This window comes from Melampsora larici-populina, assembly GCF_000204055.1.
Source record: "Melampsora larici-populina 98AG31 unplaced genomic scaffold MELLAscaffold_8, whole genome shotgun sequence".
In the NCBI taxonomy this organism is placed as follows: Eukaryota; Fungi; Basidiomycota; class Pucciniomycetes; order Pucciniales; family Melampsoraceae; genus Melampsora; species Melampsora laricis-populina.
In genome coordinates this window covers 1,080,083-1,093,924 of record NW_006768772.1, presented here as the reverse complement: position 1 = coordinate 1,093,924, position 13,842 = coordinate 1,080,083, and the positions used below count along the sequence as shown (strand labels likewise).

General features: G+C 42.0%; 3 protein-coding genes across 3 annotated transcripts; 2 read left to right on the top strand and 1 right to left on the bottom strand.

Moving 5' to 3' along the window:
* Positions 1–5,389: 5,389 nt before the first annotated feature.
* MELLADRAFT_71230 (uncharacterized protein) lies at positions 5,390–7,029 on the top strand (the record flags this gene model as incomplete). Its single annotated transcript, XM_007407243.1, has 7 exons — positions 5,390–5,698; positions 5,772–5,820; positions 5,881–5,986; positions 6,044–6,224; positions 6,290–6,382; positions 6,448–6,502; positions 6,592–7,029. Coding segments are annotated over 7 exons (1,023 nt in total), but the record flags the coding sequence as incomplete, so codon positions are not given.
* A 1,445-nt stretch (positions 7,030–8,474) lies between these two features.
* MELLADRAFT_71229 (uncharacterized protein) lies at positions 8,475–9,412 on the top strand (the record flags this gene model as incomplete). The annotated part of the gene is made up of 4 exons (XM_007407244.1): positions 8,475–8,693; positions 8,770–8,787; positions 8,865–9,135; positions 9,219–9,412. The coding sequence occupies 4 exons, from the start codon at positions 8,589–8,591 to the stop codon at positions 9,263–9,265; spliced, it is 441 nt and encodes a 146-aa protein (XP_007407306.1).
* Positions 9,413–10,947: 1,535 nt separating this feature from the next.
* On the bottom strand, positions 10,948–12,358 carry MELLADRAFT_95890 (uncharacterized protein; the record flags this gene model as incomplete). The annotated part of the gene is made up of 3 exons (XM_007407093.1): positions 10,948–11,426; positions 11,627–12,176; positions 12,257–12,358. The coding sequence occupies 3 exons, from the start codon at positions 12,356–12,358 to the stop codon at positions 10,948–10,950; spliced, it is 1,131 nt and encodes a 376-aa protein (XP_007407155.1).
* Positions 12,359–13,842: the final 1,484 nt, after the last annotated feature.

Sequence of the window (13,842 nt, the reverse complement as noted above, 5' to 3'; positions counted from 1 at the left end):
ACTTGGAAATTGAATGAAGAATGTTGTGGTGTGCAATTCTGCAATTAAGCATCTTGCTTCCAACACATTCAAGATAAGTGTGCAGGTCACCCTTCAGCTCCCAAGACTTCAGAGCCTTTCTGCCACTGAGCTCTTTCGGAACTTTGACCCTCAATTCCAAGTTTTCCAAGAATTTCTTGAGATGACAGATTACAAAGAATTTTACTTTGGAAGTTAGTAGATACCCTTTTTTTTGTTGATTTTACATGGCTTAAGTAAAGCTCCTTCCAATCTCACAAACTTGTTGAGTGGACTGCTAACTAGGGCTTTTAAGAGGGTGTATAGCACAGACTATCTCATATCTTTAGATCCTTCCACTCTGGACTGTTGACTCTATTTCACTATGCTTTTAATAAAGTGTGAGATGTATGTAGAGAAGATACTATATGAAATATAGGTGATAGCTCAGGCAGGGTAACTTGAAGGCAAAATAAAACCTTATTGTGATTGGGTTGCCAAAACAATCTGTAGTTTGAGAACATTGCAGACTTGGATACCACAACTTTCTTCAATCCTGGTTCATAACCAAACCTATCAATTCCTGTGGTGTGGAGTGAGTGAGAGATTTTGAACTCACAGAGTAGTCAGACAAATCTTCTTGGCTTATATGGACAAAGATTGCCAACCAGACCCAATGTGCTGTGACATCATGCTGAAATTGATAAACATACTGATTCCTCTATCTGGCTTGCTACTTATTTGCCCCTGCTTACTAATTTGTATCCCCCCTGCTACTTTTGCATGTTGTGCAATATGTGCTACCCTACCATTGGCATCTTTGTTTCTGTGTCACCACCAACTCTTCCCTACTTCCTTGTTGCTTCTGTCCTCGTGGGCATACTGGTAGGTACTGCCACTAATATTGATTTGAGACTTGAATCTGTTTTTGTGGTCCTATGATCTCTTCACATCCTTCCAGTTGAAATGTGCTAATTTTGCTTTTCCCTCCCAACCTACCTGACCATAAGCCTTGTGTCTTGGGGGTTTTACAGCCTTTGTAATAGATTATCAAGAATTTGGAAGAGCTACTGAATATCATGTTAATTGATCAGGTTCTTGGTTGGATTGTTGAAGCAATTATCATTTTTATAAGGTGAGACATTGGATACCAATTTTGCACTCCCCTTGACTCTAAACTGAAAGTGACACAGACACAGGTTTTTCTTGACTTGCCTGGTTCGATGTCTTTCATGGACTTAAAGCTGAAGTTTTCTTGAAAAATCAAATCAGCAGTCCAAAACATCATGGATAGAGTTTTTTCAAAAAAGTGTGGCTTTGTATCAAAGCTCAGATTGGATTGTCAGGAAACCCATCCCAGATAGTACTTGCATTGGCTGATAACATCATACATCAATTACACATAACGGGAGCACGGGCTGTGAATCTATGCTTGCCCTGATGTAATAACCAACCAGTTGAGGCTTTAGTAGCATTATGCTAATAGTGTGTAATAGATATTTTTACCTTATAATATACATTAATCTTAACTCAATTTTATATGGTACTCATAGCTTTAGGGGGTTCCAGCATTTGTACTTGCTCCTCACACTGCAATATAGTTAGTAGTATCAGAACCTCGTCTGCCCTCACATTCTATCCACCGCGCCACCCTGGTCATAACACCTGAAGTCTTTGGGTGGCCTGGTTCCGTTGAAAGACCCAAAATACAGCCAAAGAGCTTGTCATTTTTTTCCATCAAATTATCACTTGGCCGGGATCTCATATTACAAAACACAGCAACTAAAGTCCACATGCCAAGGAATCTCAATCAATAGTGGGTCTCAAACCTGACCCAGTGTCAAAAAACGCAGTTGACCCAGTTGATGTTTTGGCGGTAACCAAGGGTAACTGGATGTACCGGGTCAAGCGTTCAGGTGTGTCAGCCAGGGCATAAGTTAGCTAAGTAACTTATCTCCTGGCTAAAGTAGTAACAAGTTCATAACAGACGTATAACAATCTATTATCTATTATTCATCTTTATTCTTAACTCAAGTCTTTTTTCAGCTTATTCTCAATTTCTATTTCAAATCTGTCTGATGTCTATTCTCTTCCTTTTGATACTCTCATTTTCTCTTTTTCTTAGAGCATTGCCACCAGGACGTGCAAAATCCTGAATACAGGCTGTTTTCACGTCTTGTGGGAAAATATTCCAGCCACTGAACCGTGGAAACAGCCTGTATGGGTTACACGACGTCCAAATCTTGACCGAGAGAGTACAATTTTGGACGGCGTACAAAAAGGCAAAGATCACCAAAATGTGAAATATTGTTTGACCTTACCTGTCATTTTGGACAAGACAAACAATCCTATGCTTGGATCAAAGGCATATACTGATCTCACATGCCAGTTTTTACACGGCCACGGTTTTGCCTACCTCCGCGCAAATCTGGCATACAGGCCGAGACCTGTCAAAAGGTTGGCGTACAGAGTACTTTTTTACACACCAGCGGTGGAGATGCTCTTAGAAGTTAAATACTAATCATATAATTCAAGGAAATCAATGGTTGATCTGAAATAACTAATACGGTATTGAACTCCTGAAGGATGTAATACTCTCAGTTGCGGGAAATCAAATGGATTGGGAACCCATTACAAGAACACCTAGTAGTCATCTAAAACCAAAACCGTATTAACATGTGGGACCTGTTAAACCGGGTAGGTCTGAGAACACTTACATCTGGATGGGGGGATTACCTAATTGGTTTAGGGGATGACAACTTGGCGAGGAAACTTGGGATATTGGGTCTATTTGATAACCATTATGTATTATGGTATTATGGAAGTCCGGAAGGCCTAGAGCTATGGAGTCATTATTCCCAAATGTCTTGTGTGCACGCTACAGTTTGAAATGGGTATAAAAGCCCTCTTGTTTTTCTTGTTTTATTGTTCTTCTTCATTCTTAATCTAATATTGTACAATCAAAACACTTAGTTTTATTAGCCTTACAAGCTCAAACCCGCGTCCATATCATTCCGCCTACTGTTAAATCCTCATTTGAACCTATATTTGGTTAGTAATAGCTATGTGCTGTGCTTGAAGTCTTACAGCTGTTTCAAAAATAAAACTGGCTGTTGTTGTTTTTGATTTTTTTTCTTTTCATATCCGCGGTTTTAATCTTGCAGGAAAGGTCAAATCTGGAGGACTGAACACAGATCTTGATGCCAACGTTTGAGCAGGCTTGACCTCATCTGCTCCCAATCCAGATAAATAACCCACTTGAGTAAAACAGATTAACCACGGATATGAAAAGAATTTTTTTTGAAAACAACAACAGCCAGTTTCATTTTTGAAACAGCTGTACATTCTTCTATTCTCTTTTGATACGCAGAACATTGAGAACCATTGAGGTTTGCCTGACTTCCTCACTATTTTACGAGGTAGTCAGCGTACTTGTTGACAAGGTGTCGGACCCAAATGCCCACTTCCTTGACCCAACTCCACATCTCACACTCTTTCCCCTCTTCAGATACCATAGTCAACCCGGCGTAGCAATGTATTTGTCTACTTGAAAGTTGTTTTTGGCACTTCAGGTTGCCTCACTGGCAAACCAGAACAGTAACTTTTGCACTGAGTCAAATCTGAAGAGCAGGTGGTGAGGTTTTCTTTACTGCATGTACCCATTTGACCCAGTGTAAAAGTTCCAGTGTAAAAGTTAACTGGGGCAACTGGGTCAGTTCTGAGACCCACAAATGTTTCTCTTCATATACCTATCACAAAACATGTCAAAGACTCTAGGCTTATCTGAATCCCTCATCAATCACAGTTTATCTTAGAAGAATGGCAGTTTAGTGATTCAGTCAATCTTATTTCATCAGACTTTCCTCATCCCATGCCACTTTTTCAGTGAAATATAAAAACATGATATCTCTTCACATGTTGTTTTGCAGATACTCTGCTCTTCTGGAGTGATTTCTGCATTTTTCAATCACCTCCAGCAGGATGAGCATCAAGGCATATCAAACACGGGGCTTTTGCAAACTCAACAAAGTCCCTCACAGGCAGTAGCACCCAAAGCCTGCGTAGGGACTTACGCCAAATGTGCCTTTTGTGGCGTGAGCAGTAGTCAAGGTTGGCAGGGGAAAAATGGACTTGTTGAAAAACATTTGCTACACAAAAGCTTCTGGATTTTACTTTTGAGCAATCAAGGTTCTGCTTGTTCTAAGCAGGACGCTCAAATTGGTTCCTTCACACTTTGCACTGTTCTCAAGATATGATTGATGTCCAAAAAGCTTATCTTCAAATTTCAAAAATCCAAAGAGGGAGATGATGTTAGTTTACACCAAGCCACAATTTTGTATGTAAAATTTGAAAAGACACAATTTTGACAGCAATGAAAACTTGCGCATGGCTCAAGTTATCAATGTCTGAATACATAGAGGGTATTGCCCGCGAGAAGAGGGACTTTGATTCCTTAAGAGGAAAATGGAAAACATATTGTGGAGCAAATATTTATAATTGGGCCCATTTTTCCCCTACTAAACTCAACAACCTCTCACGCCAGGAAGCCCACATTACATGTAAGTCCCTACGCAGGCTTTGGGTGCTACCGCCTGCAAAGGACGTTGTTAAGTTCGGGGCTTTTGGCAGATGCCAGACCTGGGTTAACTCAAACTCCTCTTGTGACCTCAAAAAAGATTTCATCCATCAGATTAGCTGTAGGAATTTGAGAGAAGTAACTAAATTGATTGAACAGTGGATAATTTATGATCAGAGGTTTTGACTGGGCCTGAGTTGTTGACATTTTGCCAGCCTTGCTCATATTGGATACCACCAAGACCTTTGATTTTGACACCTCTCTTAAGACTTGATTGATATGTCCTTGAAACTTCAAGAGTGTGCTGATTTCAAAAATCACAATACAACATCGATTTCACTGAAGCGGCGGAGGTTCACACGGTGTGAACCAAGCGATGTATGTATCTCAACGTACACGCGGTGAATCAACTTATTTTCCTCTCCGTCAACAGAACGAAATTTTGTGTAGTCGGTCATGGTGATACAAATCCTTACAAATCCCTTTACCGATGCTCGATTTTCCGGATTGAAGAGCCTTAATTTATTTGATACCTATCCTGTGTTGTAATTTGATCTGGCTTACTTGGCGATAAACCCAGTCTTACCCTCGGCACGAGTGAATCGGTCAAGGATGTTCAAGATTCAATTTGCATGATGGACACATCTGCGAAACTATGTACCTGACCGATCACCAGATGCTCAGCAAGAGCCTGGGCTCCCAGACGCTCAGCAAGAGCCTGGGCTCGCTACCTCAATCTGATATGGGTGACTTGAGTGGTAATCAAGCCTATTGTTGCAGAAATTTCGCACCCTGTTCTTTTCCATTTGGCAGGAATATTGCCATGCGAATCTAGCGCATACTGTGTCATACGCCGGAAATAACATCTGGTCATCAAGTTAGCGACATAGTTCACTGATCCTTTTGTGACGACCAAAGGTTCTTCACGATTTTTTTTGTTCCGGTGGTCCATTTAACGAAGACATGACAGACCGGCAAGAATGTACAGCTTGAAAAGAAACAACACCACCGCGCCCGCAAAAGATGGGTATTCGATCAAGGCCTGACTTTTCAATCGACAAATCAGACTGGAAATTACCGGTCCAACTCTCCAAGATAGGCGATAATCCGCCAATCCATTGTGAGGTATGAAGATTGTGGCATCGGCCTTGATTTACGCGTCAAAAGTTATCAAGACTGACGGATGCTTCTCATTTAGACTCGACAAGAACTTTGTGAAACTTTGCCTTATTTCCGGTCTTTTCAAGGTATCATATTTCCTCATTGTTGTTTGAAGAAATACATTGATCGTTTAGCCTGTAACCCAGGGGGCCACTACACATGCAAGGGAAGGACCATCTCGTACCTATTAGATGGGACACCTTCCCCGCGTGATGTTTTCGAAGATCAAGGCAGGATAATCATAAGCCATGGGTGAGTCTGAAGGTAGATTTTCTCCCTAGTTATAAAGGCTGATTATTTTGTTTTCAGTGGAGGTGGCTCGAAAATTATGACTGGAAACGAAATTGCACAGCAGTCTTTGCATACAGATAATTCTACGAAGAGTAGCCACAAGAAAAGACTAGTTTTCTGCAAGTCCCAAAGCAGAACTGGCTTCCGAGTCCAAAGCTTGATGAATTGTATGAATCATGACATCCCGGTGGTCTTGCTGGTACGTCAACCTCTTGATTTTGTGAGATCTCCCTACACTTGATGACCCTTATATTCGTCAATCAGGCAGGTAAGAAATACTCAATGATGCCTTGGCTAAAGGAGAGAGACGACATCGGGTATGTTGTCCTCGGTCATTACCTTGTGACGCACTCTTGGGTGAGCTTCCTATTTCGCTTGGATATTTGACAAAAACAATTTACGGATTTTTACTACAACTCAAGGCCGAGAAAGAAATTGATTCAGACTTTCCGGGACGGACTTGCGTGCGTATGAAGTGTAAGCGCATGATGTTTTCCTTCGTCATCCCCAGACACCTTCCGTAAAGTGTTGCCTGAACTGTCTTGTGTTATTTTCGTTGAAATCAGTCCGCTTTCAATGGATTTCATCCCAGGGTGATCCCTGGTGGTTATGCGACATCGAAAGATACGAAAGAAATGTGATGGTCGCACTAGAAGATGCACGAATAGTTTTGAATGACCAGTTTGCTGGGACAGAATCTTCAGAGATACCGGGCTCCCAGGCTGATTTGGAAATAGATCAAGCCGAAGGAATGGAACCTCTGACGATGTGCTTCTCATTGGAATTGAGGCCTCACAATTCCAAGTATCTTGATGATGAAAAAGGGGCTGAGATACTTACATCATCAGGATCGTTGGAGGATATGAGTACGGAAGAATTATTAGCTCTTCCGCCGCCACATGTAGACGAACTTGTAACTTCAGCTTCACATCTCCAAGTCAAGATATCAAAATCCATGAGTCGCGTTCTGCACGATATTTGGGCAACTTCTGAATTGCAGGACCCGTCCTCGCGGTCGGTCTACGAGGTATTAGTACTTGACGCTTTTCGGAACGCAATCGCACGGGCCGGAATATCTCTCTGCGTGAACATACCGGAAGAGATCCAGATACGCGACATCGCCTTTGTACTTAGTTCTCACATAGATCACGCCTTGAATCACGATCATCACATGTTGGATCGTTCGAAAAGCTTCATCAACCCTCAAAGTCAAAACTTAACCACTTTATTGCAGTCAAGTTTTGCACTTGTCGCCAACCACAAAGCGGTCATAGCTCGATATTCGCCACCCGAGACGCTGCTTCATAATTGGTTTTGCTCTTCAAAAAACTTTCGTAGGATTTATTTTGATATTCTGGTTCTGCCTAGCTCGATCGCACCTGAGCATCTCTTTTCAGGAGTCGAAGGAGAAGGGAGAGCAGGTAAATTGACAGCGACTCTGCAGGTAGATCCTATCCACAGGATATGTACAGTATGTGGAATTAACAGCCCACATCTCTACCTTCAAGGGTGGCTTTGCTTGAATGAAAGCTGTCAAAACTTTTTTCAAAGTCAAGACTCATATATCGGAAGCAACGGCGAAGGCCTTACTTACATGCCTTGGGTACTCAAGTTCCAGCCGGGTCTCGAAAAGGAAGAGAGGGTACCTCAGCAACTTCAACCACCTAGCATTCAGTCTTTGGGAGAGAAAGAGACCTCTAGAACTCTCAATGAAGATATGCGTCGCGGGATTTACTGTTCAGACTGCGGAAGGATGTCTTGTCGTATATACTGGGGCGCACTACGTTGTAATAACGTAGCTTGCCATGTCAGTCTGTGTTATGCTATCTGAAATCAGAAATAAGTGGAGAAAACTGCTAAATGATCATGTGCTGTTGACTATTTTTTCCAGTTCGAGGTCAACCTTCGTGTAAACCATATATACTGGGGCTTTGACCTACCTCAAACCTGTCAAAATATATCCAAAACCTCGTTTTCTGAGGCTTATTTTAAAGTCCTCCCAATCTTTTCGATTTCCACTTTCACGGTACATGTATATCGAGTTCTTGATGGGTCAGGATACATTGTTCATGCTGTGTATGATCCCGACGATAGCGGAAGTCAAACTGTCTCGGACGTAGATGAGATATTTCATAGCTATCAAAAAGAGATCAAACCTAAAGAATTCAAGAGGAACACGTTCAGGCGCACTTACTTAGGTAAGCCTGGCTTCATTAGACACAAATAATGTATCTGGCTGACTACCCTGAATGTATGCCGCTCGACTTCATGTAGCTCACGCAAGGTTGGCGCAGCAGTTTACGTGAGTTTTGGTCACACGTTACATCCAACAAATTGCTTACGCCTGATCACGATCATCCGAATCACACAGATTAAATTGTGGGATGAGCTACAAATTTTGCGCAGGCTAGTAATGGCCCTCCGAAGTCTTATATGTCTTGTAACTTTCTTTTCACAGTCTCCAGAATACTGACCTGTTGGTGAATCTCCAGAGGTGGACACTATCCCCTGGAGTCAGTCACCCCGCCCTGTAGTTAGTGCCCTGGAAAAATTGCACACATTCATGGAAGCATTTAATGAAAGAGCTCCACGTCTCATCGGGCACGCCTTGTCAAACACTTTTAATGAGATTCTTTCATGTTGCTACCTGCCTGGTACAGGAATGAACGTGAGTTATACAATCAGGAGCCTGGGGAGATCCAATAATCTTATACTGAGTCTGATGCGGCTCAATTATCTTCCAGTTTCATGCCGATGATGAGGTAATCAGGCTAGCAAAGGCCATTGCTCTATTTCACTCTCCGAGATTACTATTGCTGATATCTCACAATTCATGAAGAAAGGTGTCGGTCCCCTAGTCGCAAGCTTGAGTCTGGGATCCGCAGCGATTATGTCATTTAAGCAAAAGCCAGCAAAAACCAAGACGGAGAAATTGTCAGATCAGACATCATTTGACCAGCCCCATGACGGCAACATACCAGAAGCAAAAACAATGTCACCAAGGACGGCCATGAAACTTTTGATCAAACACGGCGACATTGTCCTTCAAGTCGGTCCAGGGCTACAGAGAGATTGGCTTCATGCGGTCGAGACCGATGGATTTAGAATCGGTTTGTCAATTCACTCACGGCTTGGCTAACTTCAAACGCCTTTGACCTTTTGGTTTCCTTTGGATTAACGGCGGAATATCTAGCGGCAACAGCTCGCAATATACGCCCCGAAGTCATGAAACCTTGGTAGCAGTCGCTTTCTTTGGCCCTGCGACGAGTCAACCCATGAAGATGAATCAATCCAAAATGCTTCCATATCCATGAAAATATTTTCATTATCCTGAATTGTTTGGTATGAATACTTTGCAATATATAATTTTTTATTTTTGACAATTTTGTGGTGAAAAGAGACCCCTTTTTGTTTGGGGTTTTTGATTTCTTGATCCGTCGGATCAGGAGCCTGAATGGTGGGACTGGTGTATCTTTTGATGTGGCAAGATCTCACAAGAGACGTTCTAGAAGTGTCACCTAATTCTATACCCATAGCTTCAGGGAAACTATATATTCGATGGTCCCTGACCAGCTTCAAACTTCTTGATATGCAAACGACTTCTGCACAAAATGTGACACTTGTGCATTTCGACCAGCTAACTCACATCACTTAAAACTGTTAGTACCATGGATGGTTGGCTGCAGCTGTGGCATTTTCATGAATTTACATATTGAATTCGGAGTAGGTTAATCATATATTTTGCAGATGAGAAGATCTGGAAGTAGACTGGGAAGGTAGGTTCCAACCATCATCAAAAAATGATTGACGTCGACCAGCCTTTTTGGCAAAAGTAATTTGATCGAGCCTTGTCGCTTCTCAGTCAGAAATGTATGGAGGCTTTGTCTGGAAGCTGAGATTCTGATCTCTCTCGAGGAAAATTCAAGATATTTGCAGAGTAGGTGATGATTTCAACTTCAAAAAAACTAGACTTGAAGGATTACCCACCAATTGACGCCCAAGATGCCACAAATAAGCGCCCCTTGCCACTACCTAAGACCTTAGAACAAGCTACAACACAATTCATGAGACCAGAGAGTAAGGCTCGAATAATTTTAGGAAATGATTTTGTGGAACATTTCGGAAAGACTAGAGTTGATTTCTTTCAAGAGCCTCTCCCTCAATTTGTTGCATCACAGGGCTGACGATAATCAGAATCTTCTCATTTTTTGAATTCAAGGAACACGAATGGAAGTTATACACACAAACTGTGACAAATTGGGAGTTAGAAAGGTGCGTGCAGACCCCATCAGCATTCAAATGTTCTTCATGATGATAAGAATTTGTGGAATTGACCTCAATATTTGTGGCAGGTATCTTGAACTTGCATAGAACGCAAACTTCTCTCAATCCGCGTGGCTTGACCGGTATTGCCCGAGACATTGAACTCAACATGGGCAAAACATGATGCGATAGTCAAAGATTGATCGCCGAGGGCAATGATTGATACACCTTCGACATACACGTCTTTACTTGGCTTAATGGTCAGGACCAATCAAATGCGCGTTGTTGGAATCCTTTTTACTTATGCATTGTGTTGGGGATACAGATGTCAACACGCTCTTAATGTCAGCTATAGCGATAATGGCGAGACTTATACGAGTTGATAGAAGCTTATAAGGTTGTCTGATGAGAGGCCCAAAGCTGTGCCCTTATTGAGATTCTTATCTCCCCTTTTCCGCGACTTCTTTCATTACCTATGTACGTGCCGGATGATCACATTTGCATTGATAATGAGAACAAGTCAAGGTTTCTTCATATGCGTTGTGGTATAGTGGCACTGAAGAGATGGCTCTTTGTTTTGATTGAAAGTCGCGTCACTGGTTTGTGAAGACAAGAATGAATTGCGTCAGATGGATCCACAGTACACATACAGATTATTCTTACAACAAATAGCTCATAGAATTAGTAGAACTGAATGAAAAGCTATGTGCGCTAGTATCAAAGATGATTGAAGCAAGTAAATACCAATAATTTATGCAGTGAATGTTGTGGGTGCGTCTCGCTTGCAAGGTTAGCTGAGCAGATAGATATATTTCTATTGAACATTTCGGTTTGCTCCTGATTAGTGAGGTGCGGGGCTCTATGTAAGGTAGTTTGATCTTTGTGGCCTTTTGAGAAAGCGATAAGCTCGTTAGATGATGTCTTGTGGATATAGAAAGCGTCGTCCTGTGGGCGATGATGATGAAGCGGATATGCAGGCGAGACGTATGGATGGCAAGAGTTTGGTCACTCCGGTTTGCAGGAGGTGGGATGAGCCTTTCATCTGACGCGTTTCGAGCCGACTGAAGCAGGTCATGATGTATGGATTGCAACTGATGGATCAACTGAATGGCTTTCTTATTTGGAGCTATGTAGTGCGCTCAATCGTACTGTATTGTTGAATCCCAGAGCCGCAAGTCTTGGAATGGTGAACGTAGAAAACAAGATAACTCGCTGTTCATGAGAGCATCGGGAGAATGTCAAAGATTATGTCAGCGCAGATTCAAATCTTTCCACTCAAGTTGGAAATTACTGACTGTGCAAAGTGTTCAGCAAGCAAGAGGTCTTCGATGAACTCACTGAACAAGCGAATTGCACTATCACTTTTGCAGTCCAGTGACAATAAGATTTGCAAGATATATCTGATTCTTGCCTCAATTTGTCCCTCGAGATGCTCGAACACAGCAAGCTCACGACGTAAAAATGTTGTTACACGCGTCTTATGTTCAGCAAAATGACGAGTGAATGACGAGGGACAAATTGGCCTGAAACATGTAAACTCGTTGGCGCCGATGTGTTTGGCATAGAGACCATGTCGATAGATGAATTTTCTACGGTCTAGAGATATGAGAGCATGCTTCGTTTCCTGTATCTCCCGTATCTTCGAATCGGATACAGACCTACTAGGCAGAGACGGCTGATGGAGGTGATGAGTGGATGTAGAAGGTTGAGGTTTCTCGGGTTGGAGAAGCGGAAGTGGATAATATCGTTCGTAGTCTGCATTGGGGCTGAGATGATGTAGGAAGTGATCGATGGGACCCAGACAAAGCGGACATTTCCTGGACTTCTGTGACCAGACTAAGATGCACCGGAAGCAGTATTGTGAATGATAGCAGGGTGCGATGATGGTCTGAGTTGGTAGCACAAAGAAATCAAACAAGGATGAGCTAAATGAAAAGCTAGAACATGCATGTTTGGTTGTGAACTCACTCTGTCTTTCGTTTCACTCAAACAAATTGCACATTTCTCAGTTTCGTCTTTGAATTCTTCTTGTCTTGATAAGTTCAGATGTTGTTGAGGATAACTTGACATTAAGCTTCTAATTGGTTTCAGTTGGATTGGTTCACAATCTCGATATATTATTTGGCACAGAGGATGTAGCAAGCGAGAGTGGGTCTGCAGAGCTGTGCGTGCCAAGAGATGGGTAAATGCATGGACGACCGCACTCACATGCTCGCCGCCTAAGTCCGTCATCACTGGCACAACCAAAAGGTCAAGATGAGATATCATTCACCAAGCTTCTAAAACCAGCAAGCTGTGAAGATCAACTAGGTACACATATAATCTAATAGTCCTTTCATCTATTGACTCTTGCAGATATCAGGCTTTTTCATCCTGTGATCATCTGACAGTATTACACACCAGTACCTACTTGGAGAACAATGATTGAGGTGTGGAAACAACCACCAATGAGTTCACATTAAACATCTTGCTTCAATGATGAAGAAGCATGCCAAGGTTAAGAGTTTGAAGCTCATTCCAATGACCTCATCAAGGGAATCAAGGAGAAAAGACTTCAAGCGGAAAGCTTTACTGCGTGGTCTTTAAAATGACCTGCATACATAAATTCCCAAAATTCCTGTACAGTCAGGCTATCTCACCTCAAACTTAACTCAAAAACTCTTTCAGAGCATCTTTTTGTCTGTCATGTCTACCAACAGGGTATCTGTTTGCGTATATGGAGACTTACACCAGCATAAACTTGCATTTTATGTAGTCAATCAGGCAGAATGAGTACTTGTGTATCCTTTTTTTGTTAGGATTGAACGGAAAGAGTGGGGGATTATATCAAAACTTGTCTCAATTTCAAACAGGCAAGTTTATTTTGAATTTATTTGTGTGTCAAGTGAAAAGTAGTCAAGCTGAGATTTAAAGTCAACAATGTTGATGAGAAAAATATTGGGGAGCAAAAATCATTATGTATCCTTCTTTGGTGGGTATTTCACATGGAAAGATACTTATGAAGTGACAGAAAGACAGTAGTGTTTTGTCTCAACTCTGGCTTTATAACACTTAGATCCCTGATCTTCTTGCAACTAAATCCCCGGTCTTGTTCTTAATCTTGAGACAAGTAGTCTGTTGGAGGGTTCAATGAACAGAAAATGTTGCAGCAAGAGATTTGCAGTCATTTCAGAGAATGTGCATTAGTGGCTCTCAAACCTGCCCCGGTTTTCAAAAAACCCAGTTGACCCAGTTGCTTTTTGGCGGTAACTTGTGTATCAAGTTGACATTTGTTGACAGCTCCCAGCCAAAAATTTAACTGGGGCAACCAGGTTTTTTTAGGGGATACAAAGTAGAAAGCCGGGCACGTGCCCGGGCATGTGCCCACAAGTCCAGATCCCAATTTTACAGCCAAAATTTGGGATGTGGACTTCCGGGCACATGCCCGGCTATCTACTTTGTGTCCCCTATTTGAAACTGGGTCAGGTTTGAGAGCCACTATTGTAATACCCAAAAACTAAGCTTACTTGTAAGCAGCCAATATGTCTTCAGATTTTCTTTGAGCTTCAAATTTT